Here is a 21,542-nt window from a genome sequence, read left to right as displayed (position 1 = left end):
ATGTGTGGTCCACTTTAAAATCCAGACTCCTGGATCTCCCCACAGATCTGAATCAGAGTCTCTGGAGGAATAGGCTATTGTTACAAGCTTCAACCACACTTATGCTCTGGAAACCTTATCAAAGTCACCGGAAAGACTTAGCTTGAATTACAGAATTTATAATCACCTGCTGCAGCCCTCCCAGAGGGACTTTATGGAGAACAGCTCTAATCCCAAGAGACTCAAGACAGAGCACCTCATGGCGTCTGTGGCAGATTGTGTTTCCCAAAGACGGCTGGAACAGTACCTCCTGTCCCCCTGCTCTTCCAGCACTTGCCACACCCCGTTAAGAGTTAGTCTCTGGTCCCTCCCTCCTGAAGCTGGGTGGAATTTGCAACTGCCTCACCGAGAGTCCAGCAGAGGGGATGCTATGTGACTTTGGCAGCTAGATCATAAAAATGTCATGCGCTTCCATATTGTTCCCTTGAGAGACTTGCCCTGAACGCCGGCAACCATACTGTGAGGCGGTCCAAGCAGCCTATGGTGTGGCTAGTGTGGAGAGGAACCCAGGCCCCCGGGCTCAAACCCTGGCTGAACCCCCGGCCAAGAGGCAGCACTCTTAGCCGTGTGAGTGAATCATCTTGAAAGGCTATCCTCCAGCCTGAGTTGAGCCACCCCAGTTCACGTCGCAAGAGCAGACGGGATGTCCTGCCCAAATTGTAGACTCCTGTGCGGAAGACATGACTGTTGTCGTTTAAGCCACTAAGCAGCAACAGCTAACTTTGAACGGCATCCATGGGAGGTGGGCTGTATGGATAACCTTTCCACACCCTGGAAAAGTGAGAGGAGTTCTCTTCTGCTCTTCTTTGCTGTGTCAGTTTGCAAAGCTTTTTTTTTTTTTTTTTTTTTAAAGATTTTATTTTTTCCTTTTTCTCCCCAAAGCCCCCCGGTACATAGTTGTATACTCTTCGTTGTGGGTCCTTCTAGTTGTGGCATGTGGGACGCTGACTCAGCGTGGTTTGATGAGCAGTGTCATGTCCGCGCCCAGGATTCGAACCAACGAAACACTGGGCCGCCTGCAGCGGAGCGCGCGAACTTAACTGCTCCGCCACGGGGCCAGCCCCTAGTTTGCAAAGCTTTTACGTGTCTCCCCTCCCCCGCCCCAACTTCCTCCCAGGAATTGCTGCTTCTTGGCTCCGGCAATTTACTTCTTGCGTGCAGTAGCATTTAAGGAGGGTTTTGATTTAACTGAGGGAAGCAGCCTGGTATGAGGGAGCCTTCGGCATTTGGAATGCACAGGATAACGCACAATATCAAGAGTGGGAGAATGAGACTAAATATTAACTATTTTCAGCTAGATCAAAGATTCTTTTAAAAACCTCCTTAGTTATCGTAACTTTTACGTACAAACATATATAAAGTGGGTTGTAATTTTCTAATCAGCTATATGGAAAACATATTATTTTGCTTAACAGCAGAATTCCACCCTTATCCTGCGCCTTTGGGGCTGTAGTTCCTGGGACTAGAAAGCTGCGGTGGCACTAGATGGTTCTGCATAGGGGAGGTATGTAGACTGCACCCCACGTTCATTGCAGCATTATTTACAGCAGCCAAGACGCGGAAACAGCCTCAGAGTCCACTGACAGATGAATGGAGAGAGGAAGTGTGGTATAGATATATATTATTTAGCCATAAAATATTATGTGGTGAAATATTATTTAGCCATAAAAAAGGAAATCCTGCCATTTGTGCCAACAGGGATGGACCTTGAGGGCATTATGCCAAGTGAAATAAGTCAGACAGAGAAAGACAAATGCTGTATGATCTCACTTATACATGGCATCTGAAAAAATCCAAAAACCAAACTTACAGATTCAGAGAACAGATACGTGGTTGCCAGAGGTGGGGGCTGGGGGGTGAGTGAAATGGGTCAAAAGATACAAACTTCCAGTTATAAATTCCACTCTGGGGATGTAATGCACAGCATGGCAACTTTAGTTAATACTGTATTGCATATCTGCAAGTTGCTAAGAGAGTAACTCTTAAAAGTTCTCATGATAAGAAAAAAAACTATAACTATGTGTGGTGATGGATGTTAACTAGACTTATTGTGGTGATCATTTTGCAGTATATATATACACACACATACATGCATACCAAATCATTATATTGTACACCTAAAACTAATACATTATATGTCAATTATATCTCAATAAAAAAATAAAATAAAATGCCACATTAACGGGGCGGGGGGTTGGGGAGAAAGGTACGTGGAGCCCTTGTGGCTGGCTTGCTGCAGGAGTTGACTTTGGGTGGACAGAAATGTCCAACGGGAGTTTTAATTAGGTAGTTTGCTGTGTGGTTTATGACAGGAATCCTCTCTTTTGTCTGTATAATCTATGGTAAACTGTGTATTGCTCAGCAAATACTTCCTGGAGTGGGTTTACTTTATGGGGCTGTAAAGAAGCGCCAAATGCACTTCAGTCTCCCAAAGGGAGTGTAACAGCTAGGTCTTAAGTTTACGTGAGGGAAGCTATCTTGGAGGGAGGAAGCAACATTGTAACTACGACCCTGATTCGCTAGTCTCGGTGAACACATTCCAGCCCGCCCGTAGCCTAGATGATTAAGCGCCTCTCGCTTTTACAAAATACATGAGCTGCTAGTTCTCTGACTTTTGCTTACGTATGTCTCCCAGCTGTGATAAGACAACTTTGTTCCCTGAGTTCCCCAGAAACATGACGACCTCCAGAGAGAAAAATTCTGTGTTGGTACCCATCACGAATGGCAGAAGTAAGAAATGTGGCACCTTGAAGTTTATCGCATCAGATGGTCGCCATCCCTAACGCCCCTCCTTCCCTGCCCGTTTCCCCTATATAACTGTCTCAAGATTCTGTATGATTGTAAGATGGATCTTTAGGGCACTAGTCCGCCATCTTCCGATTATGCTGGCTAATTGTATAAGCTTTCCTTTCTCAACCACTGACTTGTTGGCAATTGATTGGCACCAGATTGTGGCGAGCAGAACAAGCCCCGTTTTGCTCAGTTACAGGAGGAAGCCACACTTTTCTGGGGTGAGGGGCTGCACAGGGTAACACCTGGCCTCCCAGTGGAGGGAAAATCCAGAATAACAATATATAAAGGTAGAAAAGTAGAATGAAGAATCTCCATGTACCCACATTCAACTTTGACATTTGATAACCTTGGGTTCATTTTTAAAAAGAAGCATATTGTAATTTTCCATGAAGCAGTATATAAAGACACAAGAATTGTTGAGGAAATTAATTTTTTTAATGGTAGTCATCTTAGAGAACAGCAATGGAAATATATTTCTTTCAAAATATACTGGAAATTAAAAGTGTTTTGAAGCCTTTTGAAGCCACATGATTAATTGAATTACTTTCTAAGATTTGAGGTAAGATAGCACTTAATAGATGCAATATTTCATTCCAGTGTTGTCTTTCACCAAATGTGAATTTGACCTGTAGAAATCAGAAAAAAAGAGAAAGAATAAATGAATGAATGAATTAGGATTTATCAGTTCTATCTTTCTTTACATTATCTTGTTCCAAATATCAAAACTTCCATTCCACACCCACCCTACTGCCAAGATGCACATTTTAATAATCTACGTCAAATAATGGCCCTGGTTCAGAACAGTCTATCAGGAAGAGTCGCAACCGCCAGTTAGGATTCAGAGAATTCTCCTAGGTTGGGGCTTCATTATATTTCCTCCTTGAAAGCTACCATCATTTATTCATCCACAGTATTTATAACTGCCTACTATATGTCAGGTACTGTTGCTAAGTGGTTGGGTGAACCAATAGAATGCTCCATAGATTGCCAGAGTTAACCTCTGTTCCCAAATGTCAATAAATCATTGAATGTGTGAAGGTAAGAGTATCCAAAAGGCAGAGAACCCACAACAATCTTTTTCATTGTCTGGATGACAAGACCAGTGAACTGCCACATTCTAATTCCCTTAGGGCTACTTTGGCATCAAATTCTGAGTCGAGTTGGTAACGTAGGCGTTTAAAGAACGTCACTGCTTGGGAGGAAAGACAACAGTAAATTCTCAGGAGGAAGAGTGTAAAGAGGAAAAAGAATGATAAGAAAACTCCCCATTTTGACTCTGCTTGAAAGGGAATAAAGTGCTTCAGTCACTGAGGGAAACCATTTATAAAACAATCAGAAGACAAATACTAGGACACCAGCGTGGTAATAAAATGCAACGTACTGAAGCGTGGCTCATGGAAAGGACATGATGTTGTGCTGCTTGTGGCGCTTAGACAGATGGCACCAATGTCACCCATCATACGGATGAACACACCATCCTGATCAAACACTCTCAGAGACCTCTTGGGTGACAGGAGTTTTACAGAGAATAGTCACTTCCAGGTGAAAACTAAACTTTGCTGACAAATTCCATTGGGATTGGCAGTAAGCGATTGAAAGACAAGACTGAGTGAGCCACGGCCCTCTTGTCTGAGAGAAACAGGAAGAATTGAGAAGATTAAAAATGTGACTAGGAGAGCTTAGGAAACTAGGTAAATGAGTAGCCGCCCAAGTTTGACAATACAGCCGCCAAAGAGTCAGTAACTCTTCTTTATAGTGGGGCTTTGGGAATTTTGGAGAACTGAGTGAATTGTCCACACGTGATTTATGGAGACTAAACTAGCTTCCCGCCACTTTGGAGAATGAATTGTTGGTTTAACATTGTGGTGTTGACAAGAACACATAACTAGGTACATCACGCAGTCACACTTAGTATAATATCTCAGTTGGTTACTGTTGGTAGCAGTGGACTTGAGATCTAGACTTAGGGAAATGAATGTCTGGTTATATACGTATCTCTACCACCTGAAATCACGGTGTTGTTAAGGTGGGCATGGTTGACACGTGGCATGTTGATTTGGTACATCACACAGCCACTCCACCTGTGGCAGTCATCCTAACAAATCACAGAATTCTTTCATATTCAACCAGACTTAACCCTCTCAATCCAGGCTCTTGGAAGCTGACTTCCAAGACTGGCATAGGCTGGCAACTAAAAATCATTTGCCCTCCCTTTGTTAAGGGATATTTCATGTATCTGTGTGAGAGAGTCCCAAGGATATGAAAGACATCTTTGAGAATTTGTTTTAATACTCATAAATCAAAGAATTCCCACCAACTTACCAAAACACCTTTTAGAAAGCATTCATTGCTCGTCTTTTATCAATATCTCGCTTGAGTTGACAAAGGGTGCAATTAGGGCAACACATCAGGCATAGGTAATCATCGCAAATAGATCCCTGTTAAAAAACAAACAAATGGATCAACATATAGCCTGTAAACATAGCCACACAATTCCTTGCATTTGTATAGCTTTTCAAACCTCTTTGAAACATACATTTTATGTTAGTTGTTTATCATGAGAATTCTGTGACACTATCCCCATTTTTCCTGATGACCCAGCAAAGTTAAATAATGTGCTAAAATCATGTAACAAATTGGTGGCATCACCTGGTCTTTCTCTTCGCAAGCAACTGATCTTTTCCTAACACTACATCATTTCAAATGGTCTGTAGGTTGCAGCTAGAGCCCCAGTCCTCTATCACCTGTTCTGGAAAGGCTCCCTTTAAAGCCTGTTGTGTAATGGACCAATTTTTCTATAGTTTGTGAGTAGTGCCAGACCAGGCCTCACCCTGTATCGCTCAACCACTTTTGTGGACATCTCTTGTGTTTGTTCCACAGGGGAGGAAGTCCAGAGCGAGGGAGCGATATATAAGTTATGGGGAAAAGAAGAAAGAAGAGAATGAATAGTGTTTGGAAAAGCTGTGGAATGGGCTACTTTGCAAAGTTTTGAGGGCCATCTCCCTGGAATGGTCCAGCTGGATCCTCAATGAGCCTCTGGTAGAGATGCCCCTGAAGACAGTCCTGCTCTGCGCAGGAGGCACTGGGTGAGCCAGGGGGTTCTAGTCTGACGACCAGGTTCTAGGACTGTATATCTTGACTGATTGAAATAATTTTGAATTCCATTTTTTTTGGTAGTACTTATTTTAAAAAATGTTGAGTTTAACGCAATTCCCAATTTACAGTGTGAGCTGACAGGGAGAGAGAGTTAGAGAGAGAGAGAGATTTATAGTAGATTCAGTTTATAAGGGTTAGGAGCTCCTAAGTGGTGAGATTATGAGCAATTTATTTTTCCTGAAACTTTCCTCCATTGCTACAGTGATTTTCATTCTCCTCTAACAAAGTAAGGATGTGGGACAAAGAGTGGACAAATAAGTAGCAGTGTTAAATAATCTTCTAATGTTGTGTCTCTCATCAGATGGAGGAATACAGGTTCAGCTTGAAGACAGCGTGGTCTCTTAGCCTTCTTTTTCCCTGAAAAATAATCCAAATTCCCTCAACCTTTCCTTATAGTACTTGTTTTTTTTGTCTTTAATTTGTTATTCACTTTTTATTCTTTTTATCTTTTAAAACTTCACTAAGCCAACATGTATTGAATATGTGTAATATGCCACAAGGAAGACAATTATTCTCATTTGATAAAGAGCTAATTGCTTTTCTGTCCCAGTTTGTCTATATACCTGTCTTTTACCTAAGGTAGTTTTTAGGAGGAAAAAAAATCCCACTAATACTTGCTGAGAAACCTAGAGAAAACACATCTGATTCTCAGTCTGTTTCATAATATAAATAGAGAGAACACAAAGAAGAAAAAATCCTCCTTTTTCAAAGTGAGAGGAAATGAACTGCAGGTTTATACCACACCAAAGTTAACAAGGGACGTAAATGCCTTGACCAGAATAGCTGCTTGGGAAGTCGGGCCAGAAATAAAGACTCTGTGTTCACCCCGCTGTTTGGGTAAAGGGGATGGTGCTTCATTTGTTTGGAAACTGTGAAAAAAGAAGTCTCGTTCAGAGCACTATTTACAGAAGCGCTGACTGAGCTGATAAAGGAATGAACTGTGGTACATGGCTGAGTGCACACATACTCAGGAAGGCAAGATGGAAAAGCGGGAACAACCAGACTTGGGAGTTAGTCAGAATAAACGCGAGTCCAAATTCCAGCATTTACACGTTCTCTGACCTTAAGCCTCTCTCTTTTTCTGGTTTCCATATCTACAAAGTAGAGATATGAATCCCGGTACCATGAAGAGTTTGTAAGGAGTAAAGGGCGAAGAGATGTCAAAATAGCATCCCCGGCACATAGCAGTTCAATCGGTGGTTGTTTCCTTTCTTTCTCCTTCTCTCCCGCAGAGGCTGCGACCCTGGCCAAAGGGATGCTCTCTAGGCTGTGTCCACGAAAGGAGGGGCAGACCAGCGAGGCTGCACTGTAGCAGCCCCATCAAAGTTTGCATAGATGTAAAAGGGAAACAAAGCAGAGAGCCTGAATTACACAAATCAGCCCAAGGAATTGCTAGCCATTTTAGAGGTCTGTTCTAAGGAGAAAGAACAGAGATATACTATCTGTAAACATACTTATCTAACGTGTGCCTGGGAAACGTACTATAACATAGAACCCTAGACCTAGCCGTGACCTTAGAAATCATCTTACGCAACTTCCTCATGACAGATCAGAAAACTGATGCCGCTCAATGACTTATGAGAGAGTCAAAAAGTTAGCTATTTGCCGAGCTGTTCCCAGAACCTTTATCTCCCAGCTAGGCGCCCTTTCCTTTATACCATTTTGAGGTCACGGACCACTTTGAGAATCTTACCTTCACACCCGTATACATAACTATATACACGTGATACTTTGCATACAATTTCAGGAAGTTCGTGGTCCGGTCACAAAGTTAAGAGCCCTTGTGTGTTATGCTGCCTTATAAGAGGAGCAAAGTTTGATAGCTGAGCCAGCACACAGGAGAAATGAAACCTGGCCCCTGAACACATCCCCGCCCTGGGAAAACAGTTGAGTCAGCTTCTGAGATCAGAACAAAATCATCACAATTATTTAATGAGAACTTATTACCTGCCAGGCCCAGTGAAAAGTCCTTTCCACACATTATCTCACTCTTACTATACCACCTGGGGGAGGTGTCATTACCATCAGTTTATCAGTAAGGGAGACAGGGGTTAGGAAGGTTAATAACTTGTGCTCAGTCACATGGGGGTAACGAATGGGGCAGAGGCTAAGTTTCCAGGAACAAGAATCCATCATGTCACTTCTTTGTTTAAAACATTTCAATGGCTTCCCAGCTCACTCAGAGTAAAAACTAAAGTTCTTATAATAGTCTGCAAGGCCCTGAAAGCTCTAACTCTTACTAATGCTTTGATATCATCTTCTTTTATTACTCCTCGCCCCCTCTCCCCCCCCCCCCCCCCACACACACTGTTCCTGCCTTTCTGGCTGGTTGCTCTTTCTGGAACATTCCAGGTAAGCTCTATCTGAAGGCCTTGACTCTAGCTCTTTCCTCTGCCTGGACCTTCCCCGGATGGGTCATCCTCTCATCCTTTGAGATCTTTGCTTTCTTACTGAAGTTGTTCCTAATAACCCTATTTACGATTAGAACCCTTCAACCCTCTCTTCCTCGCTTTATTGTTCTCTCTAGCACTTATCAGCTTCCTGTGTATTATACTTTCACTTAGGTATATGGTAGCTATCTTCTCCCATTGGAGAGTAAGCTTGACCATAGACAACTATCACAGTAATGACGGATTCAGGCAAGACTTTTTAATGGATGCTAGAGCTAGTGGGTGAAGGAGGAACAGGATATTTACATCTCCCTGCAAGGTCCTTGTCATGACACAGGGGAAAATAGCAACTTTATATTGGAGAATCCTGGCACACACACTATCTTAACCAAGTAATCAAAGTTACTATCACCCATGATGGGATAAATTGATGTCATGTGCCCCCTGATATGATGCATGGCGAACACAGCATCGCTTCTGTGGAGTTTCTGCCAAGAAATATCTACCCTAACTCGAATCATGAGGAGCCATTTGACAAATCGCACTGAGGGATGGTCTGCAAAATAACCGATCTGTATTCATAAAAAAGAAGAAAAGACAAGGAAAGACTGAGAAGCTGATCATATCATAGGGGGCTAAAGAAGCATGACAACTGAACACGATGTGTGATCCCAGATTGATTTTCTTTCACTTAAAGAATATTATTGGGGGGGGCCGGCCCCGTGGCCGAGCGGTTAAGTTCGTGTGCTCTGCTTCAGCGGCCCAGGGTTTCACCGGTTCGGATCCTGGGCGCTGACATGGCACCTCTCATCAAACCACGCTGAGGTGGCGTCCCACATGCCACAACTAGAAGGACCCACAACTAAAAATATACAGTTATGTACTGGAGGGCTTTGGGGAGAAAAAGGAAAAATAAAAATAAAATATCTTAAAAAAAAAGAATATTATTGGGCTAATTGGTGAAGTTTAAATAAGATCCATGGATAAACTAATAGTATTGTATTAACGCTAAATTCTTGATTTTTGGTAATTGAATTGTGGTTATATAAGAGAACGTCCTTGTTTTTAAGAAATACACAGTGAAATAGAGGCAACGGCATCAAGTTTGTAATTTACTCTTAGATGGTTCAGAAAAAAATAGGATAGATGATAGAGGAAAGCAAAGAGGGAAAACAAATGTGGCCAATTTTTAGTATTTGGGGAATCTGGGTGAAGGGTATTCACGAAGTCTGCACCATTTTTGCAACTTTTATGTCTGAAATTACGTTAAAATAAAAGTCTCAAAAAAAAAAAAGACTATAAGCTTCCTGAAGACATGGGTTTTGATTTCCTTTGTTCACCGATGTGTCTCTAGTGTCTGGAATGGTACTTGCATGTTCTATGTACTCAGGAATCCCTGCTGAGTGAGTGGACTCCGCCCGTGAGGCGGATGTGCCAGCTCTGAGGGGATCCACCACACACCCATTTTTACCCAAGGCTTTCTAAGAAACTGTCACCCCAACCTTGCAGATTTGCAGGCTCTTCTCCCTGAATCTGAGTAAAGCCAGGAGAGGCTAAGGGCCCTGTGCTGGCCTCCATCTCTTACCTACTCACCTCCAGCAACTTTTTCAGAGACACAATAATGAAAGATTTTATTACTAATATATTCCAAAGTATAGATAGCCGCATAGCCCCTGTAAATCACCAAAAAAATTAGGATGGTAGTGGAGAAAAGGCCAGCCCTGGTGGTCTAGTGGTCAAGATTCAGCGTTCTCGCCCCTGTGGCCCAGGTTGTTTCCGGTCAGGGAACCACATCCCCCATCTGTTGGTTGTCATACTGTGGTGGCTGCGTGTTGCTGTGATGCTGAAAGCTATGCCACCAGGATTTCAAATACCAGCAGAGTCACCCATGGTGGACAGGTTTCAGTGGAGCTTCCAGACCAGACACTAGGAAGAAGGACCTGGCCACTCACTCCTGAAAAAACTGGCCATGAAAACCCTGTGAATAACAGCGGAGCATTGTCTGATAGAGCACCAGAAGCTGAGAGGATGGTGCAAAAAGACTGGGCGGGGTTCCGCTCTGCTGTCCACAGGGTCACTAGGAGTTGGAATTGACTTGATGGCGCTAACAACAAGTGGACTAGGGTCAAGCCATGAAGGTGAGGAGGGCAGTCATGGAGATCCAGTCAGAGTGAAGGAAAGCCCTTGGGGTGTCTGGGCTGCCACCTCTCAGCGGACACTTGGGTGACTCACCGGGATGCCGTATCGGGTTCGATACAGGGTCCTCATGGCAACACTTCCTCCGCACAGGCAGCATTCGTCCATGTCAGAGGCAATCTGACAGGAGAGGCACAGGGGAAAGAAAGTCCCACAGAGGCCTGGGTGCAGGGTGAGACAACACAGAGGGATTAGTCAAAGTCATCACAGTTTCGACTAAATCAGCCTGCTTTCAAAAAGATGCTCGCTCAGAAAACGGCTTTAAGGGACACTCTGAGAAAACAACGTGGTCATCTGGCTTTATGTCTTGCTTCTAGAGCCTACTGTCCAGGAATCGAGGAACTCTGCATGTCATTATACTAGGTCAGATTTAATTGCAAAAGCTCTTGCTTTGCCAATCTGAGCATTTTCAAATTATCTTTCTTCCCTGCCCTTGATTACATTTGGGTCATGCTTGCACAGGAAGTTTGTGGCCCCGGATGTCTGAGACCTCTGAAAACCATGGTGGAGTGTTTGGGGTCAGAAAAGGATCAGTGGAGAAACCATTAGGGCCGGAGTGAGAAAAGCAATAGGGAATAGATTCTAGATGGTCATTTGGGCAAAGAATAGAGCCCTGTTATCGTTACGGAGCTGGAAGCAAGTAGAAGTTATGAGATATTGGCATCAAAAGCTTAAAAGCCTACTGCAATTTCACTTTAAGGAATCTGTATAAGACAAAAAGGGGCCTAAGAAAATAGCAACAAACGGAAAGAATTCTCAAATATGCTCTGAGTACAAGTCTATTTTGAAAAGCTCTGGGGTGGAGTTTTCATGTGGCTGTACCCTAGATAAGATAAGAAAGTCTGTTTTTTTTTGTTTTTGGTTTTTTTTAGGAAGATTAGCCCTGAGCTAACATCTGCTACCAATCCTCCTCTTTTTGCTGAGGAAGACTGGCCCTGAGCTAACTTCCGTGCCCATCTTCCTCTACTTTCTATGTGGGACGCCTACCACAGCATGGCTTGATAAGTGGTGCGTAGGTCCATGTCCGGGATCTGAACTGATGAACCCTGGGCCACCGAAGCTGAGTGCACAAACTTCACCGCTATGCCACGGGGGCGGGCCTCAAAAGTCTGTGTTTTGTTTTGTTTTTTTTAAGATTGGCACCTGAGCTAACATCTATTGCCAATCTTTTTTTCTTCTTCTTCTTCCTCTCTCCAAACCATGCCCCACCTCCTCCCCAGTACAGTTGTATACTCTAGTTGTGAGTACCTCTGGTTGTGCTATGTGGGACGCTGCCTCAGCATGGCTTGATGAGCGGTGCCATGTCCACGCCTAGGATCCGAACCAGAGAAACCCTGGGCCGCCAAAGTGGAGCACACGAACTTCACCACTCGGCCACAAGGCTGGCCCCAAGTCTGTGTTTTTTGGTTGATTGTTTTAAGCAAAAGACTATCTCCAATGAACTTGGAACTTCCATTATACACAAAAGGGTAGGCTGTTTCCCAAAGACAGTGGACAGATCAGCCACACAGAAAATATCTTCAGGGCTGCCCCGTGACCTAGTGGTTAAGTTCAGTGTGTTCCATTTCAGCGCCCAGGTCCAGTTCCTGGGTGCAGATCTACACTGCTCATCTGTCAGTGGCCATGCTGTGGCAGGGGCTCACATGCAAAAAGAGGAAGATTGGCATTGGATATTAGCTTAGGGTGAATCTTCCTCAGCAAAAAAAAAAAAAAAGAAAGAAAGAAAGAAAGAAAGAAAGAAAAGAAAGAAAAAGAAAAGAAAAGGAAAGAAAAGGAAAGAAAATGTCTTCAACTCATATGGCAATAGACTCTGAAATAAGGAAAATTTTCTCACACAAAAATATGTTTCATAGTTTAAAAGAATTACAAGTCAGTAAAACTAAAAACCCGCAAAGCTTCCTGAAATGGAACAATCCCAAGAGACACAAGAATATCATTGAAAGCTGGAAAACGCAGAGTCAGCACTGGAGGAAAAAGCAGAGGTACATGGAAGATAAACTGGAAAAGCATGTCAAGAACATGGGGATACGAAAGAGGTGAAAATTTAAGAAGAGGTGATTGACCTAGACAAGGATCACAAACTCAAGGCCAGGCAGGTAAAATAAATGAGTGAAATAGGTTGGAAAAAACACAAAATAGATATCAGTGAATGGTGGACATAAATATGGCAAGCTGTGGGGTGAACACCCTTTTCATGGCGCTAGCTAATACTCAGACCCCTGCCTCGGGAGAAGGACTCATCTTCCCAGATTTTCCAAATGTTCAAGAGAAGTTGGAAATCTAGATTGGAAAGCTAGATTTTTATGTGAAATCTGACTTTTATATGTTTCCTACCATCTTAAACAATACATTGAAAGGGTTCATTATGCGCAGGACCAACAAAACACATCCAGTGGCTAAATCCGCCCATGGGCCTCGGGCTTGTGACTTCCGAGTTACAGAATAAAATGCAGAACTCGCTGAGAGGGTCAGTAAACGACTTTTATGATGTCGGTGACCTGAGTTACTGTAGTCCCCGGGAGAGCAGTGACCCACGGCACTTACAAACCCCTAGGTCGTCGCAGCAGTCAAACACGTCGGTTTGCCAGCTACTAGCCGTCGCGCCCCGCGCACCATAGCCTGGCTGAGCAACAACTGGATTCATTTTTAAGGCTAAGTTCAAAAGGGCACTGCCTGCGAAAACAAAACCAAAAAAAATATTAAGTACCTAACTTACCAGTTGGATGTAATGTAGATACCACTTGAGAAGACATTTCATACACCTCTCTGATTAGGGGTCACGTTCAACTAATTTAGCATGACATTCCAGACTATTGCCAATATTTGGGAATTAAACATATAAGGGAAAGGGGATGAGGGTTCTTTTCTCAGGTTTTCCGGTTTTTTGTTTGTTTGTCTTTGCCCCTTTCACCCATCTCTCTCTTCCTTTTCATCAGCAAGATGATTTTTCTGCTATTCTCGAGACAACCATCCTGAACAATGTCTGTTTTGCATTTCTATTTAATAGTAATTATAATCATTTTTACAAAGCTTTCCACAGACATAGTCTCAACTGCTCCTTAAGAAAACTCTGTGACATAGAGTGCTTTACTTCTCCATAAAGTTGTGGTTATTAAAACTGATGCTTCTAGCTAATGTCAGCATTCATTGCATAGTTATCAGGGTCTCCTGATAGCTAAAGTTGTAACAGACGCCTAGATTACTTTTAAAAATGATTGGGGTTGGCCTGGTGGCATAGTAGGTAAGTTGACGCTCTCCGCTTCAGCGGCCCAGGGTTTGCAGGTGGGGATTCTGGGCAGGGACTTACACACTGCCATGTTGTAGCAGGAGTCCCACATATAAAGTAGAGGAAGACTGGCTCACATGTTAGCCCAGCAACAATCTTCCTCAAGGAAAAAGAGGAAGATTGGCAACAGCTGTTAGCCCAGGGCCAATCTTCCTCACCAAAAAAAAAAAAAAAAAAAAGATTAACTTCCTTTTGGAAGGTGTCAGGGCAGAATCTGAAAAAACAGGCTTCAAGTTCCCACAGAAAAACTCAGCGGTTGCAAAACTACTAAGAAATAGTGCCCGTGAAACAAAGCCTATACTTTTCATATTTCATCCAGGGATCCAGCTCCTACTCTGTAAGAACTCGCAAGAGAGAAAACGCGTTTGGTTTCACAAAGACTGGTGTTAAAATTTCTTTACTATTTCCAGTCTAACCACAATGCTGTGCTCCGTAGTCTGGGTCCCTGCTCACTTCTAACGCTTCCCTTGACCAGTTGCAAGGCAGCCTCCAGCTGCATTATCCCACCGCTTTGCTCTCTCCTATCTTCCTCCACCACGTTGCCAGGGAGGCACCCCGTCAAAGAATCTACCACAGGGCTTCCGATCCTGACTGTGTAGGAGGTTCGTCCTTAGTGCTTGGTTAGAAATGCAGACGCTTGACTCTGATTGGGGAGCCTGGGGTGGACCCTGGGTGTGTACAGTTTTTAAGGGGCGATTCTGACACAGCCAGCTCCGGAGGTTACTGTTTACTCGTTTCATCCTCTCAGTCCTTCCTTAACAGTCTTCTTAGCTCTTCGCCTTACCCTGCTCTCCTTCCGGAATCTGTATATTTAATAAGTGCCCGCGGGAGAGGAGTTGATAAGAAAGTGAGAGCGGTGACGGGGTCCACAGCCGTATTATTGCCTAATCTGACTGCTTCTAAATTTAATCGTATTTTTTTAACTCCCTTCTCGCACACTGATTCCTCTGAGAACCAAATCAAAAGAGAATAATCAGAAAAAAGCATAATTCATCCCAAATCTTTTTATCCAGCCAGCCTGGCTTCATTTTGGTATTGGGTGTGGTTACAGAGCCAGAGGGAGCGTAATAGGAATTTGAACACGGAGGAGAAACTCAGAAGAGAACTCGCTGGGCGGACTCACCAGCAGGGAGATAAAACGCCTAAAACGGCAGAGACACCTGCACACCCAGGATAGGTGTGATTCACAGAGGAAGTGGCAGTAGTTGATTTTGATCAAAACAGGTCTGTACTGAGAATCCCCCGGGCCCCTGGGAGGTGCGAGAGAAGCATCTTCAAGGCCCTGAGCTGAAGTCCAAGCACATGATCTGGAAACAAGTCTTTTGCTGCTTTTGTTGTTGTTGTTGTTTGTCTTTTTCCAGACTGGCAGCAATAGAATTATCATTTGGTTCTGGAGAAGCTGGGGAAGGCTGCTTGGCGGGCGTGGGATCCTGGTCCAGGCGCAGAGGGTAGAGCAGTCTAGGCAGTGCACGCGGTGGGAGGAAACGCCCAGGGGAAGCAAAGAGCAGGGGACGGGTGAGGAATGGTAAAGACATCAGCTTTTTGAGCTGGGGGCAGCGTCCAAGTGCAGGGATGGCAAAGCCTGGGGCGGATGCTCTCAACGGCCCCTTTCCACACCCATCGCAGACATTGCTAGTTGAATCCAGAATGTTCCTACTGGACATATCTTAGAATCCTTCACAAGGCAGTGTATAGGCTGCTACTGCCATTTGTTCAGAGTTGGCAATAACGTGGACTCAATCTCTGGTCCAAGAAATAGTTACAAATCAGAATAAATTGTACAGGTAATGTGCTATTCAAGTCTAAGTGTTATGGCTACACCTCTGGCCTCAAGAATGAATTATCCAAGACCTTGAGGGTATTATGCTAAGTGAAATAAGTCAGAGGGAGAAGGTCAAATACCATATGATCTCACTCATAAGTAGAAGATAAAAACAATGACAAACGCATAGCAACAGAGACTGGAGTGGTGGTTACCAGAAGGAAAGTGGGGAGGGAGGAGGGAGAAAGGGTGATTAGGCACATGTGTGTGGTGATGGATGGTAATTAGTCTCTGGGTGGTGAACATGATGTAATCCACACAGAATTTGAAATATATTATGATGTACATCTGAAAGTGATATAATGTTATAATCCAATGTTACTGTTATAAAAATAAAAATTTAGGGGCCGGCTCCATGGCTCAGTGGTTAAGTTCATGCGCTCCGCTGCGGCGGCCCAGGGTTCGGATCCTGGGCGGGGACATGGCACCGCTCGTCAGGCCATGTTCAGGTGGTGTCCCACATCCCACAACTAGAAGGAGCTGCAACTAAGATATACAACTATGTACAGAGGGGTTTGGGGAGATAAAGCAGAAAAAAAAAAAAAAAGAAGATGGCAACAGTTGTTAGCTCAGGTGCCAATCTTTAAAGAAAAAAAAATTTAAATTAAAAACATTAAAAAAAGAATGAATTATCCGTTACCTTTTTAAAATATGTTGGGAAAATCAGTGTAGTTAAAATATGTATACAGGGAGCTGCTGCTGCTCTTGCTGCTTTTATGAGTCTTATGAAAAGAAGAGAAAGGTAGCGTTAAGGCTATATTCTTAACAGAAAATTACTTCTTTAATGAAAACAATGCTTGGGGGAAAAAAATTCAGTATAATTAAATTAAATTCAGTTTAAAATTAAAATCAGTTTAGCCAATATATTAGAATGGAGAACTATGCTAAAGTTCAAGAGACCTCAAAGCTGAAAATTACTCCAGGGCAAGAACTGTACCTTAAATATTCTTCCAGTGCTTCGTAACTGTTTATACAGCACTGGACACATGTGTTTGTTCTGTTAAGTAGTTTGGTGTAAGGATAAAATTTTCTGTGTTTGATGTAAAAAATATATATATACCAATGAATAAAGTTCAAGAATAAGAAATTCTGATATAAATCCTGGCATGGGCGTATGCTACAATTGCGATGTATGCAGATCATATCCATCCTAGTATGTACTGTGTATCTGCTAATTCAATTAACTCAATGCCTAATCTAACACTGGGACTCATGCCACCTGCTTTTAAATCTTTAAATTTCCTCTTAAAGAGCAGGCACGCCTCATTTTATTGTGCTTCACTTTATCACACTTTGCAGATATTGCGTTTTTTACAAGACCCTCCACCAGCAAAAAGATTATGACTTGTTGAAGGCTCAGGTGATGGTTAGCATTTTTTAGCAATAAAGCGTTTTAACATTAAGGTATATACATCTTTTTTTGGACATAACGCTGTTGCACACTTTAATAGACTACAGTATAGTGTAAATATAACTTTTATATGCAGTGGAAAACCAAAAACTTCATGTGACTCACATGATTGTGATATTTGCTTTATTTTGGTGTTCTGGAACCAAACTTGTAATATCTTCAAGGTATGCCTGTAAAATGTTTAGAAGCATATGTATATATATACATACATATATATATATATGATTTTTTTTGCTGAGGAAGAATCAACCTGAGCTAACATCTGTTGCCAATCTTCCTTTTTTCTGTGTGGACCCCTGCCACAGCTTGGCCGCTGACAGAAGAGTGGTGTAGGTCTGCGCCTGGGAACCGAACCAGAGTTGCCAAAGTGGAGCATGCCGAACTTAACCACGAGGCATGGGGCTGGCCCCTAGAAGTAAATTTTAAAACCCAGCACAGTATATGGATGGATGGATGCGTTTATTTACAGATTTTGCTCTTCAGTGTATCATGGCTAGGTCTACACTGAGCAGCAATAAGGATCAGTGGTCCTTCAATTACAGTGTGCAGAGGACTCACCTAGGTATCCTTTTAGCATGCAGACCCCAATTCAGTAGGTCCAGAGGGGGATCTGAGATTTGCGTTTTTAACAAACTCCCAGGTGGTGCCAATGTGCTGGTGTCTGGCCTACGCTTTGACTAGCCGGGATCTAGACCATGATCAGAAACTGTGGAGACAAATGAACCCGCTTTTAAATCTACTTTCCACCCTCTGTGCGTCCTTGGACAAGTAAACTAACTTCTCTGAGCCTCAGTTTTAACATTTTAAAAATGAGTATAGCATGACTTTTCTCCTTGGGTTGTCGTATTAATGTGATGAGACCATGTCAATAGACTATGTCCATTAAGGATTCTGTTTTCTGTTTGTCAGTGACCTGACAAATGCATGGCTGTGTCTGTTTTAAACCAAATGTGGCTAAGCAGCGGGGCCTATGCCCGATTTCACGGTTTGGAAAAGTTCCTGGCAGCACAGCACCCAGGAGGATAATGACAGTGTGGTGACAGGATGCCCAGTGGGTCAGGAACCAGAGGGCTTGGATTGTGCTCCCTCTAGTATTGGGAGGCTTAAAGAAGATCGTGTAAGTGAGGACATTTTGAAAACTGTGTCACCATGTGCACGAGAGAGAAAGTCGAAGTGCGGGGGGAAGTTGATGGAAAGACCTGTGTGTGGCGTGTTGCCAACGTGCTGATGGCTGACGGTGTGCAGAGCGTTACACTGTTCAAAGCGTTTTCCTGTGTGATCCCTATTCAACACTGACATCTAGGTGATAGTCACAGCAGACCAGGCCACTCGGGGAATTAGGCCGGTCACGTTCTTTTACTGCAGATAAGAAAACTGAGGCGAAGAGGCGGAGTGCCAAAGCCAAGGAAAGTCGCAATGTCTAGTCCGACCTCTTTAATTTACAGAGGAGGAGATGAGGCTTCTCTTGAGGACTGAGGTGGCCCTCGTCCTCTTCCTAGTCTCTTCAGGGAAAAGACAGGGAGAGCACCTGCCAGGGAACGTCATAGAAACCAAAAGACAGGAAGGCGAACCTAGAGGCACAATCTAGTGGTTAAGATTGTGGACTCTGGCCCTAGACTCCAGATTCCCAGTGACTAGCTACATGGCCTTGGGTAAGTCACTTCACCTCTGTGCCTCAGTTTCCTCATCTGTGAAGTGGGGATAGCAACAGGACCTAGCTTATCAAGCTTTGGGGAGGACTAAATGAGCTAATATTTGAAAAGGCGTTGGAGTGGTGCCTGGCATAGGGTAGGTCCTTTGTGAATATTAGTTATAGGAGAGAGAGTGCTGGGCCCTGGAGGAAAACGCGATACTATCCCTCCACGCTCCCACCTCCTTTACGCTCTTCTAGATGTTGTAAGATGTGGCCAGTTCTTCTACAAGGCTACAGAAGAAAGGGCAAGAAACAGACGGTAAGTCACATGTCCCAGCGACAGAGTGGCAGGGCTGCGATTTGAATTCAGTTCTGTGGGATCCAAAGCCTTTATTTCTTCTTCCCACCAAACTCTACTAATCAGGGGTCATAAATCTTGGCCGGCTGCAATGAGCAAGCCTTGTTTAGGAATAAAAGGGAAGCATTTTCCTAAAGTGTCCCTTATCAGGTAAATTTTGGAACTACAGGAAGCGAGACAGTTTGTAAGTAACTTTACTTTCTATGTATGTGTGTAAGTATGTATTATGTGTATGTTTTTTTGGGTTTTTTTTTTACTTACAATTCCACATGGTTCAATTTTTTTTTTCTGCTTTATCTCCCCAAATACCCCCTGGTACATAGTTGTATATCTTAGTTGCAGGTCCTTCTAGTTGTGGCACGGGGTACGCTGCCTCAACATGGCCTGACAAGCGGTGCCATGTCCGTGTCCAGGATCCGAACTGGCGAAACCCTGGGCTGCCGCAGCGGAGTGCGCGAACTTAACCACTCAGCCACGGGGCCAGCCCCCTGCATATGTTTTTAATATCTTGAAACCAGTCACCCAAGAACGTGCCCTAGAGTTCCACAATACACTTTAGATAACTGGTTCTCAACCACAGATTACTGTACCTGCCAGGGGACATTTGGCAATGTCTGGAGACATTTTTGGTTGTCACAACTGGGGGTGAGGTGTATTGGCATCTCCTGGGTACTCTAGATAGCCAGGATGTTGCTAAATATCCTGAAAATCACAAGAAAGCCTCCCATAACTAAGAAATTTTTATCTCCAAATGTCAACAGCAGTGCTGAGGTGAGAAGCTGGTTCGGAGAAGACCAGGAGCGTCAGGAAGCGTGAGCGCTAGGCGGGATTCTAAAGATGGTCTGGGGGCCGGCCCGGTGGCGCAGTGGTTAAGTGCGGCATGTTTCGCTTCTCAGCAGCCCAGGGTTCGCTGGCTCGGATCCCGGGTGTGGACATGGCACTGCTTGGCACGCCGTGCTGTGGTAGGTGTCCCACATATAAAGTAGAGGAAGATGGGCATGGATGTTAGCTCAGGGCCAAGCTTCCTCAGCAAAAAAAAGAGGAGGACTGGCAGTAGATAGCTCAAGGCTAATCTCCCTCAAAAAATAAATAAATAAATAAATAAAGGTGGTCTAATTCGGCTTCCCAGCAGATGCATAAACGGTGGCTGCATGGGCCTGACAAGCAATCCTTGTGAACAATGAAACCTCATGTGTTGCTTCTTAGTTCAAAAATGTTCAGAATTCAATTGCTGGCCCTCAAGTCTACTTTGTGTTTGCTGACAGGGGAACGTCTTTAGAAGTCCACACACGTCCCACTCTGGAAAAATTTCTCTGAGGCAACACAAGGGGGCTGCGAGCTGAGAGGGTGACGGTGTCAGAGGCAGAGGTAGAACGCGTGTCGTGGGCACATTCTGTCAGCCACAGTGACCACAAACATCCCATGTTCGTCAGATCTGCTCGCTTACTCTCTTGCTTTCTTTTTTTTTAACATATATGAAATCTAGTTGTTCAACACTCTGTTGAACTGTTTTCCTGGGATTTGAACTCCTCACGCTGATTATTAAATAAACTCCTTCACTAATATCACCTAGACTCTTTATTACACGAGCCCAGGCTCACCCCAGATTCGTTCACATCCTGCTCTGAAGGTCCTCTCCTGTGTAGTCAGTCCTGCTCGTCCCCCCACCCCCACCCAAACCTGCCTCTTTTCTCTTCCTTCTGCTTATTGCTTCTTTGTTGACAGTTTAACCTATCTGTCCTACTACTTTTTTTCTCTTTAAATAAACTTTCAATCGAAGTGCCATATACATACAGTAAAGTGCAGAAATTTTAAGCCTGATGGACGAATTTTCACAAAGTAAACAATTCTTGTAACCACAGCCTGATTCAAGAACTAGGACGTTACCAGCACCCCAGAAGGCCTCCTTACCCTATAGGAGGCATAACCCCCCGCCCAAGGCAAGCTCTACCCTGTCTTCTAACACCAGACGTTTATTTGCCTGTGTCTGAGCCTTATACACTTTGAATTATACACATTATTTATTCTTCTATGTCTGGCTTCTTCTGCTCAAAATTATGATTGTGAGATTCAGCCACATAGAGTGTAGCAATAATTCACTCATTCTCATTTCCATATAATATTCTCTTATGCAGTGTTAAAAGGAAACAGCAGGCCCAAAATGGAGTCACTTGTGCTAGCCCCACCAAGACTTAACACCCAAGCCAACTGCAGTTTGAGTCTCTCCCAGGAGTGGAATTTTAAGCCAATCAGTCTGGAATTTCCTGATCAGCACTAGTGAGATAACCTACCTGATAAGACCCCCCGCCTTCCCCTAAGGGAAGGTGACTTTGCCTGAAATAATAATCCACTCCTTTAGCTTCTCTGTCCCACCCTCTTTCTGACCATAAAATCCTTCCATTCTGTGCAGCTCTTTGGAGACTTTCTATTTACTAGATGGGATGCTGCCTGATTGTGA

General features: G+C 43.7%; 1 protein-coding gene across 1 annotated transcript in view; it reads right to left on the bottom strand.

Moving 5' to 3' along the window:
- Nucleotides 1-3,245: 3,245 nt before the first annotated feature.
- PLAC8A (placenta associated 8 A) overlaps nt 3,246-21,542 on the bottom strand; it is a 66,713-nt gene continuing 48,416 nt past the window's right edge. The window contains exons 2-5 of the mRNA XM_070263549.1: nt 13,119-13,247; nt 10,611-10,735; nt 5,155-5,270; nt 3,246-3,458 (exon numbers count right to left, since the gene is read on the bottom strand). Of these exons, the coding sequence (XP_070119650.1) occupies nt 5,166-5,270; nt 10,611-10,735; nt 13,119-13,218 (330 nt within the window). The 5' untranslated portion in view covers nt 13,219-13,247 and the 3' untranslated portion in view covers nt 3,246-3,458; nt 5,155-5,165. The remainder of the gene's footprint in view (nt 3,459-5,154; nt 5,271-10,610; nt 10,736-13,118; nt 13,248-21,542) is intronic.

This window comes from Equus caballus, chromosome 3, assembly GCF_041296265.1.
Source record: "Equus caballus isolate H_3958 breed thoroughbred chromosome 3, TB-T2T, whole genome shotgun sequence".
In the NCBI taxonomy this organism is placed as follows: Eukaryota; Metazoa; Chordata; class Mammalia; order Perissodactyla; family Equidae; genus Equus; species Equus caballus.
Note: the sequence above shows the minus strand (reverse complement) of the source record. Positions and strands in the feature narration are given on the sequence as shown.